A 26,265-nucleotide genomic window follows, 5' to 3' on the forward strand; every position below is an offset into this window, starting at 1 on the left:
TATGTTGTCACTCTTTATTGGCGTATACTTTATTGATGTATTGAGTACTGCCAGCTGTCTAGATTTGCTTTTTTCCCGTTTCACCAATTATTACCATCCCCTTAATTGCCCTTGTATCTGTTCCCTCCCCTTATATCTCATTGTCCATGACTTCGTTATTCAGGTCTTGCCATTCCTTCCTTGGAATACTGCTGGAAAAGTGAATTTTTGATGGCAGGATCTTTTTTTTTCCTCCTCAAAAATATCAAAAAGACACGCACTTTATGAACCCTGAGATGGAAACATCCGATGAGATGTACCAGACTGAGATAAAAAGGAAGCTGAATGAGAAGGGTGAAGAAGTAAAAAGAAGACTGGCTGAGATAATGAAGGAGTGTGAGGAGACAAAACATGCAATAGCATATACACAACCATGTGTGACGTAGAGAGCGAGGAGGAAGCTGCTAAACAGCACAGGGAGCTCAGCTCAGCGCTCTGTGATGACCTAGAGCGGTGGGATGGGGTCGGGGGAAGGCTCATGAGGGAGGGAATATATGTGTACATACAACTGATTCGCATTATTGTACAGGAGAAACTAACACAACATTGTAAGGCAGTTATATTCCAGTAATTAAAAAACGAATTAAAACCCTCAGGTCACTGGAAAAAAAAAATGCAATGACAGAATACAGTTTCCAGTATACCCTTTAAGGAGCTGAATCAGCAGTGGTTGATCTAATCAATAGCATGCAGTTGAGGTGCTCTCAGAATCAGAGGAAAATGGACAGTGAGATGAAAATGATGAAAAAAAGGTGATAATTAGATAAATAGATTTAAGATTTTAAAAAGTAATGAAGGATAAACGTGCTCCTCAGTTGCGTCTGACTCTTTGTGACCCCATGGACTATAGCCCACCAGGCTCCTCTGTCCATGGGATTTCCCAGGCAAGAGTATCGGAGTGGGTTGCGATTTCCTTCTCCAGGGGATCTTCCTGACCCAGGGATCAGACCTGAGTCTCCTGCATTGACAGGTGGATTCTTTACCACAGAGTCACCAGGGAAGCCCAAAACAAAGGAGACACAAGTACAATTAAAAAGCATATCCTAAGAGGCAGATAAGACACAGTACATACAGCAAAGGAAGAACTCTAGCATTAGAACAGAAACCAGGCTGAAGCAAAGACAAATACATCAGTTAGTGAGATAAATTTCAGTGACATACGTCTCCCACAGAGATAAGACAAGATTGAGTTAGGAAGGTGTCGTGTTCTTTACATGAGACAAACCTAAAATGTGGGCAGAGTTCATTTTATTCTAACTTGAGGCCAGTAGCTTAATTTACTTCATTTATTATTTAGGAAATAATTTAAGGCTATTCTGAGTACAGCTTTGAAATGAATAAATTTGAAATGAAAAAAATATAGAATTGGTAAGTTCCGTTGCTTTAGAAAAAAGCAAAGAAACAAAACTTAGGCAAATCCAGTCAAGAAAAGGAAAGAAAAGGTCAATAAGCAAAGCAAGACAAGAAAAAGAAGCCTTAACCTCATCCTTAGCCTCAAACAATTTCTTGAGTACATACCAGGTACTTGGTAGATTTTGGAGACTTAGAGCAGGTAATGAGATGGAGCTTACTATTCAGTGGGGAGGATTCACTAAAACGTGTACTAATAATTCCAGTTGGAATGATTGCCATGGAAAAGATTTTTTTTAAGTTGTCAAGGGTTACCATGTTCAGTGCTATGCTGAGAAATCGATGCTGGGAAAATAAAAGTTATTGAAATGTATTCAAGAGCCATTAGGATGATTGACTAGATAGTAACTATTAAAAACAACTGACAACACTATTTATAAAATAGATAACTAATAAGGACCTAGTGTGTATGGGGAACTCATACTCTGTAATGGCCTATATGGGAGAAGAATCTAAAAAAAGAGCGGATATATGTGTAAGTGGTTCACTTTGCTGTATTGCAGAAACTAGCAACATTGTAAATCAATTATACTCCAATAAGAATTTTTAAAAATAATCGAAAGATAGAAAACAAAAACCTTCCACCAAGCTGTTGTATCAGACAGCCTTGAGGGGAAATTTCAAAAGACACAGAGGAAAATAGAGCCTTGTAGTGCTTTGTTGGCTGTCACAGAGCCAAGGAACAGATGGACGGCCATGCCATGCATGTCACAAAGTTGCTGTGACCTTGCTCCTAAATGCTGGCTGACAGCACAGAAGAGGAAAATGCACTACTTAGAAATATTGGTGCGAAAGTCTAAGAAAAATACTGGCAAATTAAGTCTAATACTATTTTTAAAATAATGTGTCATAAACAATTAGGATTTACTCCCAAAATTCATGGATAGTTTAATCTCATGTAATTCATCAAAATAAGAAGTCAAGACTCACACACTTATTTCCATCTTTGGCTGTATGGAGAACTAGATGCAAAAATAACATTAGATATAAATTAACATCTGTTCTTGTTTTTTAAAATTTCAAGCCAGAGATAGCATATGTAAAAATGAAATTATAATGCTGTTCTCTTTTAAAGTCACTAAGTTAAAATAGTAAGGTCTCTACCATTTAACATCATTCTGGAAACTGTAGCTGAAATAATACTGTAAGAAAACAGAAGTTGGACTTCTCTGGTGGTCCAGTGGTTAAGAATCCACCTGCCAACACAGGGGACACAGGTTCGATCCCTGCTCAGGGAAGATTCCACATGCCGGGGTAACTACTGAGCCCGTATGTCTTAGAGCCCATGCCCTGCAGTAAGAGAAGCCACCACAATGAGAAGCCCATGCACCCCCAACTAGGGTGTAGCCCCTGCTCGCCATAACTAGAGAAGCCCTTGTGCAGTAAGGAAGACCCGATGTAGCCATAAATAAATAAAACAGAAGTCAAAATAAAGTTAATGTCTTTTGCTGATGGTGCCAGTTTCTTATATGTGAAACCCAATCATCAACTGAAAGCCATTAGAATAGTAAGAGAGTTATTTGGCAAAACTACACAAAACTCAGAAGTTTCACTGCTTATCAGCGAGTAACCTTTTACGAAATACAATGGAAACATTTACCCCATTCACAAAATCAGCAACAAGAAAAACCCTAAGAGACTTAGGCATAGGGACTTCCTGGCAGTCCAGTGGTTAGGACTCTATGCTTCTGCTGCAGGTGGGGGCACGGGTTTCATCCTTGGTGAGGGACCCAAGATGCTACAAGCTGTGAGGCTTTTTCAAGAAGAAAAAATAAATAGGCCTAAAGCAATAGAATGGAAACTGTATGTTGAAGGAGTCAGTAAATATCACCCTTCTCTCCTCTGAATTGGAAACCAGTGGATGCAGGGAGGAAGGAAAGACAGAGGAACTGGAGAGAAGGAAGTCCGTGCATCACCTTTATTACAGGTAAAGGTGAGCTTGAGGAACAAGGTTTTAATCTGAAGAGGATTGTCTGGTTCATCCCTGAATTAGAGGGGGGTGGGTGGTGTGTGTGTGTGTGTGTGTGTGTAGGCTACGTGTATAAAATGTGTCCGGTCTGCAGGGGGTCTATTCCCCAACCCCCACCCTAAGGGGATGGGAGAGAGAGGATCTCAGCCAAAAATGCTGAGACATCACCCCTCCCTGGGACCTGGGAGAGAAGGTGGGATGAAGCTGCGGTGGTACCCCCTCCACTGAAATGGGGAGGGGTCATTCCTCCTCAAAATTCCCTTTGCTCTCTGAACTCACCCGGGTTTAACTGTTGAAGCCCCTGGTCACCTGGGGGTGTGGGTGCCTGGAATGTGACTCTTCCTTCTGAGGGAAAGGCACAGCAGTCAGCTTTTCCCGCTTATACCTTCACTAACCACGCTGCTGCTTCAGGGATGCTCCCAGGACACCTGGAGAACAGAGTGGGTTTTCCCCAAAGGCTCTCAAATGAATTAAAACAGGACAGTAGTTAAATGAATTCTAAGGCAGCCTCTGCACCCAAGAAAGTTCACTTGCTATCTATTTTCCAGCCCAAATCATGCACAAACACATCTCCTTCTGAAAAGTTAAAGAACAAGAACCTTCACGGCTCTATTCACTGTTGTACTCTCTAACACTTGGAACAATGTCTGGCACTTAGTAGGTACTCAATAACTTAATGACCATTCTCAGAGGGGGAAAGTGTGACAGGTAATGCAGAAAAGGCCTCATATTAATGATTTTATTGATTACAAATTAATAAGAAAAAGATAGCAATAAAAATAAATAAGGAAAAAGGTAGACAAGGAAGTACAGTAGAAAATTCGGCTAAAACCAGTAAACAAGATTGTTTTATGTTGTTAGGGACAGACTAGATGTCTTAATTGACTTGCAAAATAAAGAAAGGTATTATTTTAGTACTCGCAAATTGGCAAAGAATAAAGTGTCGGTGTTGGTAAGGAAAACAGATGGGCACAACCTTTTTAAAGAGCAGTTTGTCATTTATCAAAAACCTGAAATTGTATTCTCTGTGGTCCAGGGGCAGTTCTGTTTCTAGAAACATTCTCATTACCAAGCTGCACAGGTGCCTGCGCAGGGAGGTTCGGTGGGGGTGTTGTTTATAATGGCAAAAATTTATAACTATCTGAACGTCCACAATTAGATTAGGGTGTTAGACAAACAGATTATGGGCCACTGGTTGAATAATAATACACATGGTTGAAATGAATGGACTAGAACCATGTGAACAGACGTGGAAAGATACCTGTGGTTAATTGTAGAGCAAAAAAAGCAGTTTGCAGAATAGCAGGTGTTGTGGGTTGAATGGTGTCTCCTAAAAGGATATGTTCAAGTCCTAACCCCTGGCCCCTGTGATCGTGGCCTTATTTGGAAATAGGGTCTTTGCAGATGTGCTTAAATTAAGAGATGTCATTCAGGTGGGCTCTAATCCTACGTGACTGGTGACATTCTTGCAATAAGGGAAGTGCTGCAGGCATGCACAGAGGGCAGATGGCTACCTAATGGTGGAGGCAGGAAGTGGAGTGGTGCGGCTCCATGCCCGGACTTCCCTGATGGCTCTGCGGGTTAAGAATCTGCCTGCCATGCTGGAGACATAGGTTCGATCCCTGGGTTGGGAAGATCCCTGGGAGGAGGAAATGACAACTCACTCCAGTATTCTTGCCTGAAAAATCCCATGGACAGAGGTGCCTGGCGAGATATAGTCCACAGGGTCGCAAAGAGTTGGACATGACTGAGTGAGCAGAGAGAGATCGCTAAGCCAAGCAATTCCAAGGATTGCCTGCACCCACCAGAAGCTGGGAGAGAGGCCTGGAACAGACTCTTGAAGAACCTCCAGAAGGAACCAAGCTTGCCAACACCTTCATTTCACACTTCTGGCCTCCAGAACTGAGGGAGCATAAGCTTCCATTGTTTTCAGCCACCCAGCTGTGGTAATTTGTTATAGCAGTCCTGGGAAGCTAACAGAACAGGTATGGCATTATCCCGAAATGCCTCCTGTGACCGTGCCTGCTGCTCTCTCCATGACAAAGAGCTGCTTCAGTCCATTTTCTACCCTAACACCCACCTCCTCGGAAACAGGGAGGGACTCACTGTTGGTGATATTTTTTTGTTTTTTTCTATCCGGGGACAGCCTGAGCCAGATAAATTTGTATTTCATCTCCTTTGTCTGCTCCACCCCTCACAAACCAGTGTCCTAGCGGCCTTTAGCTATGCCCCTCTGACCCCGTCATCCCTTAAGCTCTGAGCATCCTCAGTGCCTCAAGTTCATGCTTTGTCTTTGTGCCTCTGTCTTTTTCTATTTGCCAAACCCCCTTCCTTCTTAAAACCTTGTTGTTAAGGTGCAGAGCCAGGTGGCATCTTGGTTCCCTGACCAGGGATTGAACCTTCGGCCCCTGGGGTGGAAGCTCAGAGTCTTAACCACTGGACCACCAGGGAAATCCCTTAAAATCTTGTTCTGAGGAGCCTTCTTCTGAGATGCTCCTCTGCATCCCCCTTTTACCCTCACTCTGGGTTAAAAGCTTGCCTTGTGCACCCACCTATCACACTGTGTGGTACCATGGTTAAGCCTAGTGGTTAGGATAGGTTTTTCCTTTGAGCCAGGCAACGAGAGATTTGAATCTTGTGTGTGTCATCGACTTGCTGTGTGACCTTGAGCAAGTGACTTTACCTTTCTGTGCCTTGGTTTCCTCATCTTCAGAATGGGGATCGGAGTGCCTCCCTCACTGGGTGGTCGTGAGCATTCACACTGGTTAAAACTCTTGGAACAGTGCCTGGCACGTTGCAACTGGTCAGTGAGGCCTTGCTGTTATCGTAATTATATGTTTACTTGTCTGACTCCCCCACTAAGCAGAGATATTTAAAGGCAGTAATTGTGTTTTTCTCTCTCTGTCCCCAGTGTTTTGCAGAGTACTTGGCACATGATAGGTGCTAAATAAGTATTTGTTGAATTAATAATGGTAATTAATGTAATTGCCAACCAGGATTCCAGGTTGGGCTTTGACCTCCACTCTGCTGGTTCCACATTATGCAGGGGTTAGCGAACCCTCCTCAGATGAGTGGGTGTTCCCTGAGCATCTCCAGTGGGCAAGGCAATCACAGTGGAGGTGGTGGAAGAGTGGCCGATTAGCTCCTGACCTCAGGGAGCTGACAACCTAGTGGGGAAAGCAGTTGAAGCTTATGAAATGTTAAGAGCTTTAGGTCTTAATAACCATTTGTGGGGGCAACAGAAGAATGTGGATTCAGAGTTCACTGTTTCAGTCCTTGTTTTCCAAATTCCTTTTAGAGTTTCTTTTTAATAGTGAAATGTAGACGTGGAGGCTTCGTCAGGTTTAGATTTGATTTTTTTTTTCTTCCAGGTATCCTTTCCTCAGTAGGCACATAACATTTGGTTGTCTCTCTGGATAATTAGTAGCTATCAGTAATCATTGCCGGAGAAGGCAATGGCGCCCCACTCCAGTACTCTTGCCTGGAAAATCCCATGGATGGAGGAGCCTGGTAGGCTGCAGTCCATGGGGTCGCTAAGAGTCGGACACGACTGAGCGACTTCCCTTTCACTTTTCACTTTCATGCATTGGAGAAGGAAATGGCAACCCACTCCAGTGTTCTTGCCTGGAGAATCCCAGGGACGGGGGAGCCTGGTGGGCTGCCGTCTATGGGGTCACACAGAGTTGGACACAACTGAATCGACTTAGCAGCAGCCGCAGCAGTAATTATTGCTAGATCCATTATTTCATTGCGGGGGTGGGGGGGGGCTGTAAAATGGTGATATTCTATTTATCAGTTGGAGACTTTTTTGAAGATCAGTTAGTTGCCCCTTGTTAACTGTTTGGTTACCATGAGATATAGCTGTTCAAGAAAGGGAAAGTAAATGCTTCTTGACCAGTTTTTAAAATAACAAGTTGTTTTTCTAGCATCCTTCAAAGGTGTCATTTTGGGCTCTTTAGAAAAAAATTGTTTTTAATTTTATGATTTGGCATTACTGGGGTCTTTACAATTTTTTATTGGAGTGTAGTTGATTTACAGTGTTGTGTTAGTTTCAGAAGTACAGCAGAGTGAGTCAGTTGTACATATATCCCCTCTTTTTAAGATTCTTTTCCCATATAGGTCATTTCAGAGTATTGAGTAGATTTCCCTGTGCTATCCAGGAAGTTCTTATTAATTATCTGTTTTATATATAGTAGTGCATATATGTCAGTCACAAGTTCCCAGTTTATCTCTCCCCTTGGGCTCTTTTTTTTTTTTTTGACATCATTATGAATTCATAGATTTTAAACTCATCCAATGTGTTAAGGGACTTCCCTGGTGACTCAGAGAGTAAAGAATCTGCCTGCAATGCAGGAGACTCAGGTTCAATCCCTGGGTCTGGAAGATCCCCTGGAGAAGGGAATGGCAACCCACTCTAACATTCTTGCCTGGAGAATTTCATGGACAGAGGAACCTGGCGGGCTATAGTCCATGAGATCCCCAAAACTCAGACATGACTATGACTAACACACACATCACCCACAATGTGTTAAGGCCGTGTGGTTTTTAACCTTTATGGATGCTTAAATGGCCCTTCTTTGCCTCACAGGAGCCTCTTCAAGGTGGCCCTGAGCCTTTTGATGCGACCCTTTGTCTTTGCTCATTCCTTGTGTGATAAGATGCTCCAAGTTCATCCTGCACATTTCCTGCCCAGACCTGGAATCAGAACTTCCCTAAGGAGGAAGGGCATGAACTTTTTAGTGTATCGGTACAACAGTAGCAAACCACTTTCCAGAAGGACAATATAATTTACAATCTCCGGAATTCACTGGTGGCCCAGTGGCTAAGATTCCACGCTCCCAATGCAGAGAGCTTGGGTTCAATCCCTGATCAGGGAACTAGATCCTGCAGTGAAGAGTTTGCATGCCGCAACTAAGACCTGATGCAGCCAAAAAAACAAATGATAACTAACACTCCCACCAGCAAAGCACAAGGACCGTTTTCTCCATCTACTCCACCAGTGTTAAGTGTTATTTTAAAAACTTGGCGTTCATTTGATAAGGCAGTGTGATTCAGTTCAGTTCAGTTCAGTTGCTCAGTTGTGTCCGACTATTTGCGACCCCATGAATCACAGCACGCCAGGCCTCCCTGTCCATCACCAACTCCCGGAGTTCACTCAAACTCACGTCCATCGAGTCAGTGATGCCATCCAGCCATCTCATCCTCTGTCGTCCCCTTTTCCTCGTGCCCTCAATCCTCCCAGCATCAGGGTCTTTTCCAATGAGTCAACTCTTTGCATGAGGTGGCCAGAGTATTGGAGTTTCAGCTTTAGCATCAGTCCTTCCAATGAACATCCAGGACTGATCTCCTTCAGAATGGACTGGTTGGATCTCCTTGCAGTCCAAGGGACTCTCAAGAGTCTTCTCCAACACCACAGTTCAAAAGCATCAATTCTTCGGTGCTCAGCCTTCTTCACAGTCCAACTCTCACATCCATACATGACCACTGGAAAAACCATAGCCTTGACTAGACGGACCTTTGTTGCCAAAGTAATGTCTCTGCTTTTGAATATGCTCTCTAGGTTGGTCATAACTTTTCTTCCAAGGAGTAAGTGTCTTTTAATTTCATGGCTGCAGTCACCATCTGCAGTGATTTTGGAACCCAAAAAAATAGTCTGACACTGTTTCCACTGTTTCCCCATCTATTTCCCATGAAGTGATGGGACCAGATGCCATGATCTTCGTTTTCTGAATGTTGAGCTTTAAGCCAACTTCTTCACTCTCCTCTTTCACTTTCATCAAGAGGCTTTTTAGTTCCTCTTCACTTTCTGCCATAAGGGTGGTGTCATCTGCATATCTGGGGTTATTGATATTTCTCCCGGCAATCTTGATTCCAGCTTGTGCTTCTTCCAGTCCAGTGTTTCTCATGATGTACTCTGCATATAAGTTCAATCAGCAGGGTGACAGTATACAGCCTTGACGTACTCCTTTTCCTATCTGGAACCAGTCTGTTGTTCCATGTCCAGTTCTAACTGTTGCTTCCTGACCTGCATATAGGTTTCTCAAGAGGCAGGTCAGGTGGTCTGGTATTCCCATCTCTTGAAGAATTTTCCACAGTTTCTTGTGATCCGCACAGTCAAAGGCTTTGGCATAGTCAATAAAGCAAAAATAGATGTTTTTCTGGAACTCTCTTGCTTTTTCGATGATCCAGCGGATGTTGGCAATTTGATCTCTTGTTCCTCTGCCTTTTCTAAAACCAGCTTGAACATCTGGAAGTTCACGGTTCACATACTGCTGAAGCGTGGCTTGGAGAATTTTAAGCATTACTAGCAGTATGATCAGCATTTCTTATTTGCATTTATGTTTCTAATTTGCATTCATTAGGTTATTGGTGCATTGGAACATCTTATATTTATTAATCATGTATATCTGTTTTGAGAAAACATGCTATTTTGACCACGTCACTATTTTAATGGTGGTTGCGATTGATTTGTAACTGCGCATCAAGGCCAGCAACCCCTCTTCTGTCCATTGCTAGAAACCGTTTTCCTAATTGGTGGTTTGCCATTGAGAGTTGTTTACAACCTCTATTTTATGGAGTCAGATATTTTCCTTCATAAAGCAAAGAATTTTCCAGTCCCCCCCTCACTGGGGCCTAATGGGATCAGAAAGCTGAACCCTAAGAGTTTACCTCCAGGCATTCATTCATTGGCATCTAAACATTCGCTGTGCTATCCTCACCTAACTACAGTCGGGCCCCTTGAGGCCAGAGGCCTGCCTCGTTCCAGCACGGTCTGGATCCGTTTTCACTGAGACAGACTTGTTCTGACTGTCCTTCCTGTGAAGGTGGGAAGTGACTGAAATGCTGAGCAGCTGCTAATCTGAGCACTGCCTGGAGGTTCCCGGGGCAGCCATCCCTAGAGTGGTCCCAGCAATCGACTGCTGCCCGCCCCATGGAGCCCTGCTGGAGTGGCCGGCTTCATCGGGCAGCTGTGCGACAAAGCTTCAGACCTCAGAGTCTGTTCAGAAACCTCTTACCCAGATGGCAGAGACTGAGTGGGTAGCACTTAGCAGCTCCATATGGTCTGCATGAGAGAGATGCCAACCGAGGCCTTCCCTGGGTAAGAGGTGGTTGTCATGGAACACAGTCCCTCAAAGATCTTGAACATAATAATCGCAAGCAATAATGGCTAAGAGCCCAAACTCACATGATACTTAAGTTAATATGTGCCAGGCACTGTTCCAAACATGCTACATTGGTTAACATGTGAATTTACTTTTCGCAAGCCTAGGAGGTAGATACTGTTATTAGCACCATTTTATAGCTGCAGAAATGGAGACACCGAGAGGATAAACAGCTTGCCCAAGGTCATACACTCGGTAAGTGGGGGAGGAGAACTGAAGTCAGACAGTCTGACTCCAGACTCTGAGCTCTTGTCATCTCCATCCTGCCCATACCCGGTGGGCCAGGGGTCTTAAAGTCATGCAGCGCTTCGGACTTCCCAGAGGGCATTTCGTCCCTGCAGGATAAGGAGCAGCTGGCTTTACAGATGGGGAAACTGAGGCCTGAAGAACAGAGCGACTTGCTCAGAGCTGCCTGTGCAAGTCAGATGCAGATCTTCTGTAGGTTCACTTATTTGGCATCCAAGTCAAACTTCTTGAACCTCCTAGGAACAGAATTGCCCTTAGACAGGTATTGTACAAACAGCGGTTGCCTTTTCCCTTTGGGAGGGCCCACATCTCTGGGTCTGCTGAACGGGGGAGTCTTACTCAGGACTTTCCTGGGCTCTTGAGGACCACGGTGGGTGCTCTTGAGGTCTCATGGTCTGAGCCGGGGCTGGCCATTTCTGGAAGTTGACTTCTTTGCCCTTGCGTGAGGAGCAGCCAGCTGAGTTCCCAGAGGAGCAGGACTGCTGGGTCAGGAGTTCTGGAAAAGTCGGGTGGGAAGTGCCCCACTGTCTTCTTGCTCCTGGCCTAATGGCTCGGACCATTTTTAGATGTAGGAAGTGTAACAGTGTACATTTATCTTGATGGATAACGGAAGAGCCCAGGGAAGGAACTGTACTTTTCCTGGTGAATTATTTACCAGGAGCCTCTAATTTGAGGCTCTCCATTTTAAGTGGATTGGGAGTATCTAGAGCCCCACTCCCCCATCCCTCCCAAGTACAGGTTGGCTGTAACCTTCCGTGTCTAGTGTTACACTGGGCAGCCCTGTGACCTGTGACCTGTCGCCAGAGACTCTGAGTATGGAGTCCCTGTGGCTTCTGGGTTGGCTGGCAGGTGGGGCTGGGGAAGATGTCCCTACTAGAGATGCCCTGTGAGGGGTTTTCCTTGGCCAGAGGAGGCTGGGGTCAGTGGGGCTGGAGGCTGCTCTGCAGGCATGGAGAATCCTTTGTGTGCATACATGCATGCTCCGTGTCTCTCTTTCTTGTCTCTCTGGGTCTCTAGGACTGTGTTACTGGCTCTGTCTCTCAGTTTGTCTCTGTCCATGTCTCTGCCTGTTGATCTGGGTCTCTCTGTGTCTCTCTCTTCCCCGCTGCCCTTCCTCCCCACTCTTTTCCTTCCTCTACCACCTCTCCCTTACCCCCTTTCTCTGGCTCCCTCCAGCCCCCCTTTTTCTCTTCTTCCTGTCTTCCTCTTTTCTCCATCAGTGTCTGCTTCTCTCCCTCTCTCTCTGCGTGACTGTAGAGGCCTGTGAGAGGCACCTCCTGGGATGGAGGGACAGCCAGTTCCAGACTTAAGTGAAGCCAGATCTTGGTGCCTTCCAGATCCTGACTTAAAGATCCACAGAGTAGGCATAAAATAAACTTTAGGTCTTTGTCATTTTTTTGGCTATCCAGTTATTGCATCAGCCACTCTTAGGGGCTTTTTTTCTTCTTCTTCTAGCTATTTGTGTGTACTTTATGTTTTATAACATCCCCGCCCCCGAAAGTCAGCTATCCCCAGGCTTTAAGCATCTGGTAATGAATTGCAAGTTTTTGGTGCTTTTAAAAATAACTTACAAGGAATGGTTTCTATCCCTTATTCTTCAGATTCTGTTTTCCTCATCTGTCGTTACTGATTTGAAGATTAATATACATCTTCTGCCATCTTTAGCCAGAATGCTTTTTTGAAACAGCTGATTTTTCAAAAACGACTTTTTTTTGGTTATTGTCATTTAAAAAAAAAGAAGCAAATCATCAGTGATGCAGTTAAGAAAGAAAAGAATAAAATTGGGTTTTACCTTATTAGAGAGTTTAGATTTTAAGCCATAAAGTGAAGTTTATAAGGAGTCAAGGAAGTGTCTGATGCTTTGATTCTAATTAAGTAGCTGGCCTGCCTTCCCCTTCCCGCTCTTTCCCTTGATCTCCACCCTCCCCCAGCTGGGCAAGACTCAATTGAGTGATGCTAGAGCTGTGACCCCAGCTGCAGTAGTTGGTCCTCGCCATAAGATAGCTTCCCCCGCCGACATTTCCCCGGCCACATGTGGTAGCTGAGGGGTTGAGGGGAGAGTTTTGGATGGCCACGGCAGATCTGTCCGCAGAAGGCAGCAGGGTCCTCTGCGAAATCCCACCCCTACACCCTCCGCAGCAGCCTAGAGGCCCGGAGGGCACCCTCACCTCTTTTTAAAAATTTTCCAGAACTTAACTTTTTTTAACTTATTTTTATATCTGGCTGCGCTGGGCCTTTGTTGCTGCTCAAGGGCTTTTTCTCATTGTGGCCGTCAGGGGCTACTCTCTGGTTGCAGCGCTCGGCCTCCTCATTGTGGTGCCTTCTCTCGTTGGGGAGCACGGCTCTAGGCACTCGGGCCTCAGTAGTTGCGGTTCTCGGACTCTAGAGCACAGGCTCGATAGTTGTGGCGCACGGGCTTAATTGCCTCTTGTCATATGGGATCTTCCTGGACCAGAGATTGAACCCATGTCTTCTGCATTGGCAGGCGGATGTTTTTAACCGCTGGACCACCAGGGAAGTCTGCACCGTTGCCTCTTGAAGCCAGTGGCTCTCCCAAGCCACCTCTGTTTTTCTGGGCTCTTCTCTTTGTGTTTCAGGTTGAGGCTTAAAGCCTGGAGCATCTCTTTTCCTGGGTGGATTTCCAGAAGCAGCTGTTGGTCAGACAGGTGGAGAAGGAAAGAAAGGAAGGCTGGGGGAAGGGCACTTGGAGGATGGTGTCGGGCCGCCTTGGTCTCCGGCAACATGTGTTTGGCATCGCCGCGTGTCAGCGGCTGTGTGGCAAATGCAGCCCGTCGCCGCAGGCCTTGCGTGGCTCGTGCTTTCCACATCACACATAGCAGAGCGATTTCCTCACATTCCCCACTCTTGTCTGCTCCGGGAAGTGGTTTGCAGAGCACTTCTAAATATAAAAGTATGAGACTGCCTCCCTCTCTTATCCCTTTGAAACCAGCTGAAGGCCAACCTCTTTAGTCACATTTTGGGTTTGGGGGGAGGAGGATGGAGGGGAAGGGAGAAGCTGGGGGAGTGTGTGTGCCTGCGTGCGTGTTTTCCCGGGCTCTGCTGGTCCCCAGATGCATGGGGGGAGCCGCACGGGGCTGGTTGCGGTGCTGGAGGGGCGCACGGAGAGGAGGGTGGAGGCTCACGGACTGACTTTCAAACTGTGGGCAGGTATGTTCAGCCACTTACTTGTTTTAAAATTTTTCATTTTCTTCTTTCTTCCCCATACCCAACAGTATGTTATTCTCCTGGGAAACAACAGCAGGATATAGGCAGTGGCCACAGGGAAAGCACTTTAGAACGCAGTGCTGAAGGGAATAAAATGAGAAGCAGAGTGAGAGATAATGCATTTATATAGGTTAAAAATAGCCACATGCAAAACAACAATCGCATCTGACCAGAGCACGTACAAAGAGAGGATTTAATTAAACAGGACGGAGTGGTTGTTGGAGGTGGCCTTGGGTAAAAGGGAATAAAGTGAAAGAAATGAAGAGCCGGAGTGGCAACGTGGCAAGAACACAGGGTCGTCCCTGGTGGTCCAGTGGTTCAGACTTCACCTTCCAGCGCACAAGGTGTGGTTGGGGAGCTAAGAGCCCATGTGTCTCCTGGCCAAAAAGCCGGAACATAAAACAATGGAGACGATAGTGTAATAAATTCAATTGATACTTAAAAAAAATGGTCCACATCCAAAAAAAAAAGCACACAGCCGTGGGAGTCAGATAGACCTAGGGGCGGTTCCCCCTCACTGTCACTGGGATAGCCTTGACCCCAGTTTCCACCTCTGTGAAATGAGGCTGGTCCCAGTGGAGGGTTCTTTGGATGAGAAATAATGTGTCTGACATAAGGGCTGACCAGAGCAGACAGAGTAGCTAAGGCCGTGCTGACCAATGGAACTTTTTGCAGAGACAGAAGTCTGATGTCTGTGCTGATCAGTACGGTGGCCACTAGCCACATGCAGCTCCTGAACACTTAGAATGTGACTGGTGTGGTGGAGGAAATGAATTTTCAGTTTCGCTTCATTTTAATTAAGTTACATTTTAATAGCTGCATGTGGCTAGTGGCTGCCATATTGGCTAGAACAGGTCAAAGGGATGTTTTTAACTTCTTTAAGAGATAGGGATGGCAACCCACTCCAGTACTCTTGCCTGGAGAATCCCATGGACAGAGGAACCTGGTGGGCTGCAGTCCATGGGGTCACTGGGAGTTGGACACGACTGAGTGACTTCACTTTCACTTTTCACTTTCATGCATTGGACGAGGAAATGGCAACCCACTCCAGTGTTCTTGCCTGGAGAATCCCAGGGACCGGGGAGCCTAGTGGGCTGCCGTCTATGGGGTCGCATGGAGTCGGGCACGACTGAAGTGACTTAGCAGCAAGAGGTAGGGAGGGGACTTGCCTGGTGGTCCAGTGGCCAAGACCGAGAGCTCCCAATGCAGGGGGGCCCAGGTTTGATTCCTGGTCGGGGAACTAGATCCCACATGCCATAACTAAGACGTGGCACAGCCAAATTAAATAAATACTTAAAAAAACAGAGAGCCAGGGAGGATTTTCCCTCATTAGTAGAGTTGAGATCACTCCACCTAAAGGACAAGGACTTGTGTTCTCCCCTAATGGGGAGTTTGGGGTGTGTGCTCACTTAGAGAGGGGTAAAAAGAGCTCAGAAAACTGAATCTCCCAGCATTTTCCGAACCTGTCTTGAAAATAAATAGATGAAGTCAGGTCCAGCTAGTCCCATAGTAGTGGTTCCCAGGCTGTCCTCTGCTTCGACAGGACAGGCTCTGGGAAGCTCACGCCCAGGCCCGCCCTGGCACTGTTCTCACTGTGGTGTCCCTGGGCCCCTCCCCACTACACCTGGGAGGGAGACCTGCTTGGGGCCTGGGTCTGAACCCCACCCCCACCCCACTGAATGGCTGTCCAGCCTGCATTGAGTCCTTTTCCATCTTCCCTGGAGGACGAGCACTGGACCCTTTGTCCCCTTCCGGGCCCCTGAGCACACCGGCTGAGCATCCCTGAGGTCTTCCTGCCTCGTTTCCCAGGCTCTTGGTCCAGCAGCCCCCTTGCCTGCCTGCAGTGTCTGTCATTTCCACAGTCCCCTCTCTGGTGTCTTCAGGAGACGGCTGGCTGCAATCTCTCCCTCTCCTTGGGGCAGAGGATGAACATGGAGGGTGCAGAGGACCCCTGGTTCCCCCTGGTGGTTCTGTCCGCCTCTCAAGCCCCCGTTGCTCACCAGGTGTTTGGACTCCCCAGGGATCACCTTGCCCAAGGGAGTTTAATCCGGAGTCCATAGTTCCCTAGAACCTCTGGGATTTCTTACTTCTCTGAGAAATATGCAGCCTTTTGTGGGTCTGTACCTAATACAGGTTTCATTTGAATATCCTTGGGGTCAGAAAAGAATCACAAAAACTGGGTGAGGAAACTGAGGCCCAGAAAGGATAATTAACTTGGCCAGGATTGGATCACGGCAGATGCAGAACAAGATTTCAGGTCAGGTAACTCTTTTTTTTTAGTTTATTTTTATTTATTATAAAAATTTTAATTTTTATTTATTTATTAGTGTGCGTTGGGATCTTTGGTTGTCCCCTGTGAGCTTTTAGCTGTGGCACGTGGGATCTAGTTCCCTGACTAGGGATTGAATCCGGGTGCTCTGTGTTGGAAACAGAGTCTTAGCCACTGGACCACCAGGGAAGTCCCCAGATAGACTCTTAAGTGCCTTCGTCTCCCCGTAAATGCGTGTATGGTATTTGCTGTGTGGCCCAGGCCCTCTGGAGGGGCACAGGGTACCGTTATTGGGCACGGATGTCTACCCCCCACTCCGCGAGCTTGCAGTCTAGCTTGGGAAATACAGCTCTCGGTCACAGCACAGGCGGGTGTCTCAGGGGTATCACAGGCAGTGAGCTCTCAGTGCAAGGGCATGGCCGAGGCAGAGGCCGGGTCTCCCGGGGAGGCAGATTGCAAGCCGAGCCGCGGGAATGGCAGCAGCTTGTTAGCAGTGATGCTGGTCCCCGGTTTGCAGCTCCCAGCTGCCTCTGACCCACACCTGCCATTTATAGCATCAATCTTAATCCTCCCGGGCCGGCCCTACATGTGGTGCGTGGGCTTTGGGGGCTGGCTGTGCAGCTGGAGGCCAGGGAGGGGGCAGGAAGGGGACTCTGGCCAGCCAGCCCTTTGTTCCTCTGACTGCCTCTCTCGGGCTCAGCGAATCCAGGGCTAGGTCTTGGAGACTGTCCAGTCACATCCTCGCAGTTCTCTAATATTTACAGGTAATAGAACTACCTGGTATGGGGGTGGCCACTGGCCAGGGTCACTCTGCTTGTTAGGGGTTGTATTGAGACTAGAACCCAGGTCTCTCCACCCTATGTTCCTTCTGCCTGATCACACTGTATCACTCTGGCTGGGTTTTTAATTCATTGCTGCCTCCTTGGAGACATCATAGGTGTTTAAGAGTTCCTAAGGGTGAGAGATATGTCCTAGATATGGTCCCCTCGGCCCCAGCAGAAGAGGAGTTTGGTGCCACGGTCGCATGGTGTGGCTGCCGGCTGGGGGATTGCTGCTGCTTTTTCCTTTTTAAGATAAATTTAGCCACGCCAGATCTTAGTTTTGATATGTGGGATCTGATTCCCTGAGCAAGGATCAAATCAGGGGCCCCTGCACTGGGAGTCTGGAGTCTTAGTCCCTGAACCACCAGGGAAGTCCCTGGGAAGCTTCTCAAACCACATCTCCCAACTGCTGTATCTGCCCCTCTCGGTTCAGAGGCACGTGATAGTGGACACGAAGACCTACTTGTGCTGTTAGAGATTCATCTTTCCGCTCCAGGGCCTCAGAGGAACGGGCGGGGAGGACTGAGGTGTGGTTTTCATCTAAGGTAGAAGCCTGGCCCTCTGGGTTGTTTCTGCCCTAATCCCTGGTGATGTTGTTCCGTTTCTCTAATCCGGATGTGGGAGCCTCTCCAGATATTTACAGTTAAATCCCAGGACAGGAAAACTCAGCTGGGTCCCTGGCTCTGCTCCCTCCCGCGTGGCTCTGAGCAAGGGCTGTGATGGCCTGTGGAGGGCTGCGGGGCTGCTGGCGAACCTCCGGCCTTTTGTAGACGCTGGGGAGACGGGATGGGGCTGGAGCCCTGTGCTTTGCCTCTGGGTCTTGGAGTCAGCCAAGGTGGATCCTCAGCGACCCTCTGAACCCTGAGGTTCTAGGGCGTGTCCTCAAACGGGGTTGCTGGTGCTAAAACCACATGTGGGTATTGGTGGTGGTGGGCGGGGGCACTCCAGACTCCCCAGATTCACAAACCCCACTGCGGTGTGTGTGTTCCTGCCAGCCCCGGGGGAACTGGGAAGGCGAGTGGGACTGCTGCAAACAACTTTTTCCTGCAGAGACTGTTCGTAAACCCCCTCCGTGCCCGGCCCCCTACAATGGCCCACGCCTATGAGCTATGGGCCCTGGGAGTAGCCTGGAACAGCTGAAAGTGCATCAGTGAGACCCCTCAAATCCAAGGTGCATTGGCCCCTTGGGAAGGAGGAGTGGGGTAGAGACCTTGGTACCCCTGGGGCCTCTCCCTTGGTGCCGTTAGAGTTTCTGGATGGAGGGGACCTGTGAGCAGTGCTGTCCTCCTGTGGGTGAGGGGGCCTGGGGGCTGTTCTCTTTCCCGGCAGGGAGCCCTTGTGCCCCTTGGGTTGAGGGCTGCCTCTCCTGGCCTGTGTCCTGATGCTGTCGCCCCAGGTAGGGCACAGGAAGTTGGCAGACATCTCCCTTGGGTCCATATGGCACAATATGAGCTTCCTTGGTTAGGGCTCTCTAGGTTCCCCTGGGAGGATGTCCCACAGGTATATGGGGCCTGGAGCCAGTCTTAGGTGTGGAGGGGTTAGCCTCGTGTGTGGGAGAGGTCCCAGTCATGATCACATGCACCCTCGTGCGAGATGCCTGGGCCGGGGCCAGCCAGGGTCATGTTGGTGCCTCTGCCTGGCCCCAGACAGCTGTGTGAAGGGTGGCACTTCTTACTAGGAGGGAGAGAAGGTAGGTGGAATCCCCTGGTGTCAGGTTTGGTGGGTTCTAGGGTCTCCCTAGTGGCTCAGTCAGTAAAGAATCTCCCTGCAATGCAGAAGACCCAGATTGGATCCCTGGGTCAGGAAGATCCCTTGGGGGAGGGCACGGCAACCCACTCCAGTGTTCTTGCCTGGAGAATCCCATGGAGAGAGGAGCCTGGGGGGCTGCAGTCCTTAGGGTCGCACAGAATCGGACACAACTGAAGCGACTAAGCACGCATGCACTCACAGGACCTCTGGAGCCCGGGGATGTCTTTTCGAGACCAGGAGGACTAGCCCCTGGGAGATGGGTCGTTGAGTGGCCCAGATGGATCCTTGGACTGGAGTAGCTGAAATTACTTCAGAGCAGAAAAACTTCCTGCTGCTCTCTGCTCTCCATAAAATCATGTTTACACATATGTGTGCGTACTCAGGCACACGTATACACACATGGATTGACTGGGCCTGGGGCCCAGAGAGCAGCGAGGAGGGCAGGCACCAAACCAGACGCTTGCTGGGGGATGGGGAGCCAGAGTTGGGCCACTGCCCACCCAGCCCTTTCTCGAGGGGCTGGGGCCAGGGCCCAGGCAGAGTGAGTGTCTGCATATAGATGGCTGTTGGGGAACCAAGGAAATGGCTTGGAAAATGTCCTTATTGGGTATTTGCAGCTCCAGCTTCGTTGGGGTCGTGCCTGGTGTGGGCAGATGGCTCTGTCTGCCGGTTTTGGTGGTGGGGGGTGTTCTTGGGCCCGCCCTGTGCCCTCCAGGCGCTCTGGGCCATGCTGTGGGCTTTTCATTTATGAATCCACTTAGTCTCATGCAGCCCGAGTGGTAGGAGTGGGGTTCTCATTTCATGGCAAGGGAGAAGGTCCAGAGAGGCAGTGGAGGTGGCGTTGCTAGGGAGTTGAAGCTGCTCTGCTGAGCGGTCGCCTCAAGGGTCACGTGGGCCAGATACTTCCCTTCTACACCCAGAGTCTGGGTGTAGAAGGTGGGGTGCACGGAGGGCCAGGCTGTGAAAGGGGGCAGCTTTGGGAGGCCCAGGACTGGTGTGCTTCCCTCACGGACTTTCTCCAGACCACAGCGCTGGGGCATCCTGGTCAGGGTTGTGCTGGGGACTGTGCCACCTCGATCCCCCCAGAGCCTTCCTCCTCCTCTTCCGCTGTTCAGCCGAAGCTTTCGAAGAGCTCCTGCTTCCCAGGACCCTCCTTGGTCTGCCCCGTTTCCCCTGACAAAAGACCAGACCAGCCTGTCCTGCAGATGGAGAGATGGCCGGACTGGGCACCCCTTGCAGTGTCTTCTCAGTGAAGTGGGTGTTGAGGCTCTGGGCCGGTCTCTGGTGTAGGGAGCTGGGTGGCCAGGATGTGAGCTCAGAGCAGGGGCCAGGGTCTTAGAGGAGGCCTGGTGGCTGCCCTCCCTGCCTTCTGTAACATCTGAAGCCTGCCCCCGCCAAGCAGTAACCAGGACCTGCTGTGAGCTGACGTCAGGACACAGGGCCCCTCGGGGCCAGCTTTGATGTTCCCCAGGCCCTGTCGAGGGGGCGCGGGGGGCTCTGAGTGGCAGTCTGGGAATGCAGTATCTCACCACAGCTCCGCCAGTGCCAGGGGGGGACGGGATGCTGGATGGAGGCTGAGCTGGGGTCCCTCTGAGTCATGCCATCTCCTCTCCCAACTCGGGTTTCTGTGGCAAGGGGTCTGTGCTTCCTGCAACCTCGCAGCCCCTTTCCCTCCACCCTACCCCCCGACCTGATGATCTGTTTAGAACTTCCCTGCAATGGCAGCTGCTCCCCATCTGGGGTCTGGGAGGGCATTTTGCCTCGCCTGGGGGGAGCTTTATAGCATCCCTAGAACTTGCATCTTTGGGCAGGAAGCGTGATGATGGTTAGGATGACGGTAGCTGCCTGCTGAATGGGCTCATCCAAGGCGTTGCACAAGAACTTATTGCATTTGCGAGTCACGAGAGGGCGAGAGAAAGCTGGGGTCCCAATGTGTTCCTTGCACAAGGTCAGGCGCACTGAGTGTGGCTGTCAGGATTGAGTCAGATCTGACAGCAAACCCTTGTAACTAACCTCCTGTGGGTGGGCGAGCCTCCTGGTCCCCACTGTGTCTGGAGAGGCTGAGCGGGAAAATGGGGGTCGTCTACACTTGGAGGCAGATAAACTCTCTCTGTCTTTGATGAGAATCTGTAGTTCTGGGTTGAAGGTCCCCAGATTTGAATGAGTCACGTGCACAGAGGCCCGCTGGGGCCTCTGCCCGAGGCTGCCCATCTGTGTCAGGAGTGGGTGTCGGGAAGTGTTCCGGATGCTTCTGTGCCTGCCAGCTCTCGCCCCGCAGTCCTTTGAGGTTACCTCCATTCAGCTGGTGTTCACTGAGCACCTTTGTGAGCCTGGTGTTATCTGTGGGAGGTGTGTCTCTCTCTGTACCTGGCTGCAGGGAGTGAGACCCATTCTGGCCTCAGATATTTCCAGGACTGGTTTGGAGTTCTTGGGCAGGGCTGGGAAGAGTGTGGTGTGGGTATGGAGTCGGGCTCCTTGGGTCACGGTCCCGGCTCTGCCACAAATGAGCTGTTTGATCTTGAGCAAATCCCTTCATCTCTCTGGACCTCAGTTGACTCATCCAGCTTACTCAGGGAGGGCAGGGACCGCACTCCAGTGAAGCGTTTGGAAGCTAGTGGGGGTGTTTGGGTTGTGAGGGTGACTGGGGGCAGCTTTGCTGATTGGCACAGTGGATGGGATAGCCCAGCGTGGTGGAGAATTATCCTATCCAAGGAGCCGGCAGGAATGCTGGTCCCTTTAGAATGTTGGGAGATGGACCTATATCAGGGGCAGCCCCTCCTCTGGACCTAGCCCTGGGGGATCCTGGACTTGTCTTGATGCTCACATTTTTTTTTTTTTTTTAATTTTTATTTATTTGGCTGTTCTGGGTCTTAGCTGAGGCAGGCGGGATCCATTTCCCTGACCAGAGATGGAACCCAGGCCCTCCAGATTGAGAGGGCAGAGTCCCAAGGACCACCGGGGAAGTCTCCTTGACACTGACTTTATGAGGAGACTGGTTCTTGTGGCCTAAAGAACCACTCCCCCTTCCATGCCCAGGGACTTGGAAGGGGCTCCAGTGGTTTGGGAAGGGGCAGGCAGGACCCCATTAGTCTCTCCCTTCCTGCCCTTGTGGGCCCGGTTTGGCCAGAGGCAGAGCCTGCTTCTTCACGTAGCAGCCGCAGGTGGCCTGTTTCCCTCCCTGGAGGGGCGGCACAACCCGCTCTGTGCCATCACCCACCCTTCCCCACCCCCCCGCAGTGGGTGTTCCGGGCCCCGAAGCTCCGGGCCCCAGCTGGGCGCCCACGCAGGCCAGGAACAAAGCCCAGTGTGTTATTCCTGTGCGGCAACCGTGCCACCTGCCCGGCCCTGCCCTCTGCCTCCCCCGCCCATCTGCTGCTCTGCCGGGGCCCTTCACCCGCCCCTTTGTTTGGTTCCACCTTTGGTTGCAGGGCCCCTCTCTATGAGGTGCCCCCCTGGCCCTGGCCAGAGCTGAACTGTAGCCATGCAGGAGGGGGAGACCTGGGACCACTTAGCTCACCTCTCAGTTAGCCCGGAAGAGCCAGCCTTGGACACAGATGGATCCCTAGGATTGGAGAGTAGGAGGTGGGGTGGCCCCGGCATGTCGTGGGGAATAACAGCAGATCCAGAGAATACTGGCTTCTCCTGTGATGGGATGGGTTCTGCCAGAGACACCCCTGGGGAATACTGGACTGCGGAGCATCTGTGGGTGGGATTCAGAGCCCCCCACCTCTGATGCTGGACCCTCAGCGGATGCATGAGAGCCAGTAATCCTTCCGAGAAGTTCTTTGGATCATGATTTAGCTCTGCTCTGTGACCTGGGTTCTGAAGATGGCGGGGAGGGTTGCTTGTTAATGTTCTCCACTCCTCGGTCCAGCATCTCCTGTGATCTGATCCCATAGCTCTGAACTCTTTTTCCTTTAGCAGAGTCCTGTGCGGCATTAACCCCCTCCCTCCTCTAGCCCTTGGGACTCTCCCCCTTCAGCGTTCTAGAGACACCGACTGCCCACGTCATTCATTTAGCGCGGGTTTTGCCTTTGTCCTGTGTCCCCCCTCCAGACCAGCCCCCTGGAGGGTACTGCGTCTTTGTTTCCTTTGGAGTACCCAGCACAATGCAGACGTTTCTCAGTAGACAGTTGGGGTGTCGTGATCCTTCTCACTTGCACTCACTTCTCACTTCTCACTTGCACGGGGCGATGGGCGGCCCATGTTAGGACGGTGGCTGTAGCTCCCCGTGACCATGTCTTTCCTGTGTTCCCCGCCTGCAGGTGCCCAGGCGGCCGTTGTCTTCATCAAGGAGCCGTCCTCCCAGGACGCACTGCAGGGGCGCCGGGCACTGCTCCGCTGTGAGGTTGAGGCCCCGGGCCCGGTGCACGTGTTCTGGCTGCTGGACGGGGCTCCCGTCCAGGACACCGAGCGGCGCTTCACCCAGGGCAGCAGCCTGAGCTTCACGGCTGTGGACCGGCTGCAGGACTCGGGAGCCTTCCAGTGCGTGGCTCGGGATGAAGTCACCGGAGAAGAGGCCCGCAGCGCCAATGCCTCCTTCAACATCAAATGTGAGAGCCGGGGGGCTGTGTCTGCCCCCATGAGACCCTCAATTCCTAAACCCTGCGAGGGGACCCCCTCCTTTGCCTCAGCTCCTCCCGTCTCCAGTTGAACGGGGCAGGGAGAATGCAACTGAGGTCAGCTCTCTGCTTGTATGGACAGGAGGAAGTTAAAAGTTTTCATTTTTCCAAGGGTTATTTTACCCCCCCTTCAAATCTTGGACCCAATGATCTGCTGGGTAGTTTTGCTAATGGCAGGAGCTGTGAGGCAGGGTGGCCCTGTGTCACTTGGCCTCCGAGTCTCCAGGTTCCGGCCTTTCCTGCTTGTCCTCCTTCCTCTCTGCACTCCCTCCCTTGCTCTGCCCCGCGCCCCTCACTCTGCAACCTTGGCCTCCGCTCCAGGGCTCGAGACCGGTCCCGTGGTCCTGAAGCATCCGGCCTCGGAAGCTGCAATACAGCCCCTGACCCAGGTCACACTGCGTTGTCACATTGACGGGCACCCTCGGTAAGGAAACTGTGGGGAGGGGAAGGAAAGGGTGATTGTTCTTGACTGGCAGACCTGTCTCCCCCAACTGTGGGCTCTGCCACCACCCTGCCCACATGCTGTTCCACCCTGGGCCCTGGTCACTGGAGAAGGGGCAGCCTTGTGCCATGGAGCGAACCTGGGAGCTGGGAAATCTAGAATCTCCGCCAGATTCTGCCCCCGGGATGGTGTGCCTCTGTGCAAGTCATGATCCCTCTCCAGGCCTCAGTTTCCCCATGTGTAACTGAGGGGTCTAGCCCTGCCTCTCCGGTTTTGCACCCTTCCTACCGGCCACCTGAGAACACCCCTCCCCCACCCCCCTGCTGCTGACCTGCTTGGCCCCACAGACCCACCTACCAGTGGTTCCGAGATGGGAGCGCCCTCTCTGACGGTCAGAGCAACCACACGGTCAGCAGCAAGGAGCGAAACCTGACCCTCCGGCCAGCAGGCCCCGAGCACAGCGGCGTCTATTCCTGCTGTGCCCATAATGCCTTTGGCCAGGCCTGCAGCAGCCAGAACTTCACCTTGAGCATCGCTGGTGAGCCCAGGGGGTGGGGGTGAGGAGCTGGGGGCGGGGGAGGGGTCTGCCCGCCTCGCCCGCTCACGTGTCCGTGCCTCCCCCACCCCAGATGAGAGCTTTGCCAGGGTGGTCCTGGCACCCCAGGATGTGGTAGTGGCAAGGAATGAGGAGGCCATGTTCCACTGTCAGTTCTCAGCCCAGCCGCCCCCGAGCCTGCAGTGGGTCTTTGAGGATGAGACCGCCATCACTAACCGCAGCCGGTAAGGCGTTAAAAGTTGTGTGTGCACACATGCTCAGTCATTTCAGTCGTGTCCGACTCTTTGCGACACTATGGACTGTAGCCCGCCAGGCTCCTCTGTCTATGGAATTTTCCAGGCAAAAATACTGGAGTGGGTTGCCGAACTCTCCTCCAGGGGATCTTCCCAACCCAGGGTTTGAACCCGCATCTCTTATGTCTCCTGCACTGGCAGGTGGATTCTTTATAGGTTGTTCTTTAAAGGATCTTAAAGACCCTCTTAAAGGGAGTGAGGTTCTTACCACAGGTATCCTAGCTCTATGCGTGGAATTACCTCAGCTTTCCAGCAGATGGCAGTAGAATGTCTTCCTGTTACAAAGTGAACCCAACAAAGGGACACAGCTCCAGGAAGGGCATCTTTTCCCACTTCCCGCAGATACACTGTGTGAGCCTGCAGTGACTCGTTCTTCCCCCACTTCTGCCCATAGGGTCTTCTGGGATGGGGGTCAGCGACTCGGGTGGAGGGACACGGGGAACCTGGGTGATCACATTGTGGACAAGAAGGTCCCAGATGGTAAATACACCTCACACACACACACACACACACGCGCGCGCACACACACACACTTTTTGGAAGAAGCAAACATTTCCAGAAATTTCTGGGAGGTATCAGGCCCACAGAGACGCTTCTGTCCTCATCCAGGCCCTAGAGAGCAGAGAGCACCTTGGTGGTGCCAGGTGTGGCTGTGGTCCTTGGAGGTGTGGCTCCCCAGGCCGGGGGCGGGGATCCCACTCGGCTGCAGCCCTGAGGACGTCACCTGTGGTCTGTCTGGTACAGCTGCGGGGCTTCTGATGCTGGAGCTTCTGCTCTACCAGCAGGCTTATCTTGGCTCCCTGGAAAGGTGGCCCCCCCGTCTCCACAGGCACGTCAACTCTTTGATTCCTCCCACTCACTGCTGCTGGCCTGGCTGCCCCAAAGCCGTGTCTCTTGTAGTTAAAATACACACTCCCACACACATGAACAAATGCATGCACGCACATGCACACACATGCACGCACCAGCACGGTGTGCCGGCTTCCTTCTCTCTGCCCTGTTCCTGGCCGATTCTTTCCTGCATACCTGGCCTGCACAGGTCGGGGTTCCATCAGCTCCCTTCTGGAGCGAGGCCCCTGGGCCACTCCTTGCCAACATCAGTCTCTCCCCTCCGCAGCCCCCCGCACCTCCGCAGAGCCACAGTGTTTGCCAATGGGTCCCTGCAGCTGACCCAGGTCCGGCCGCGCAACGCGGGGGTCTACCGCTGCATAGGCCAGGGCCAGAGGGGCCCTCCCGTCATCCTGGAGGCCACACTTCACCTGGCAGGTGAGTCTGAGGGTCTGGGATGCCGAGGTAGGGGCTGCCTTCAGTGTTGTTGCCCATGTAGAGGTTTGGCTTCCTGTTTCCTACTCAGAGCAGCTTGGAGGGCAGAGGGAGGAAGAAGATGCCTGGGGTCGGAAGAGGAGGTGCTAGGGGTCCCGGGGATGGCTCGTGCTGGGAGCGGGGAAGCGGGCTACGGAG

At 50.8% G+C, this 26,265-nt stretch overlaps 1 protein-coding gene across 4 annotated transcripts in view; it reads left to right on the forward strand.

Moving 5' to 3' along the window:
• PTK7 (protein tyrosine kinase 7 (inactive)) overlaps positions 1 to 26,265 on the forward strand; it is a 64,323-nt gene that overhangs the window by 16,929 nt on the left and 21,129 nt on the right. For 2 of the 4 annotated variants that reach the window (XM_086371714.1, XM_086371712.1), the window contains exons 1-6: positions 13,635 to 13,995; positions 23,157 to 23,444; positions 23,835 to 23,937; positions 24,303 to 24,493; positions 24,585 to 24,735; positions 25,922 to 26,070. In XM_086371714.1, coding sequence (XP_086227840.1) covers positions 13,899 to 13,995; positions 23,157 to 23,444; positions 23,835 to 23,937; positions 24,303 to 24,493; positions 24,585 to 24,735; positions 25,922 to 26,070 — 979 coding nt within the window. In that variant the 5' untranslated portion in view covers positions 13,635 to 13,898. Of the gene's footprint in view, positions 1 to 13,634; positions 13,996 to 23,156; positions 23,445 to 23,834; positions 23,938 to 24,302; positions 24,494 to 24,584; positions 24,736 to 25,921; positions 26,071 to 26,265 lie in introns of those variants that run through there. The other 2 variants (XM_086371713.1, XM_086371715.1) reach the window with 1 other exon arrangement.

Source organism: Bos grunniens, chromosome 23 (genome assembly GCF_055505025.1).
Source record: "Bos grunniens cultivar Pamir isolate PY7600 chromosome 23, Bosgru_T2T1.0, whole genome shotgun sequence".
Classification (NCBI taxonomy): domain Eukaryota; kingdom Metazoa; phylum Chordata; class Mammalia; order Artiodactyla; family Bovidae; genus Bos; species Bos grunniens.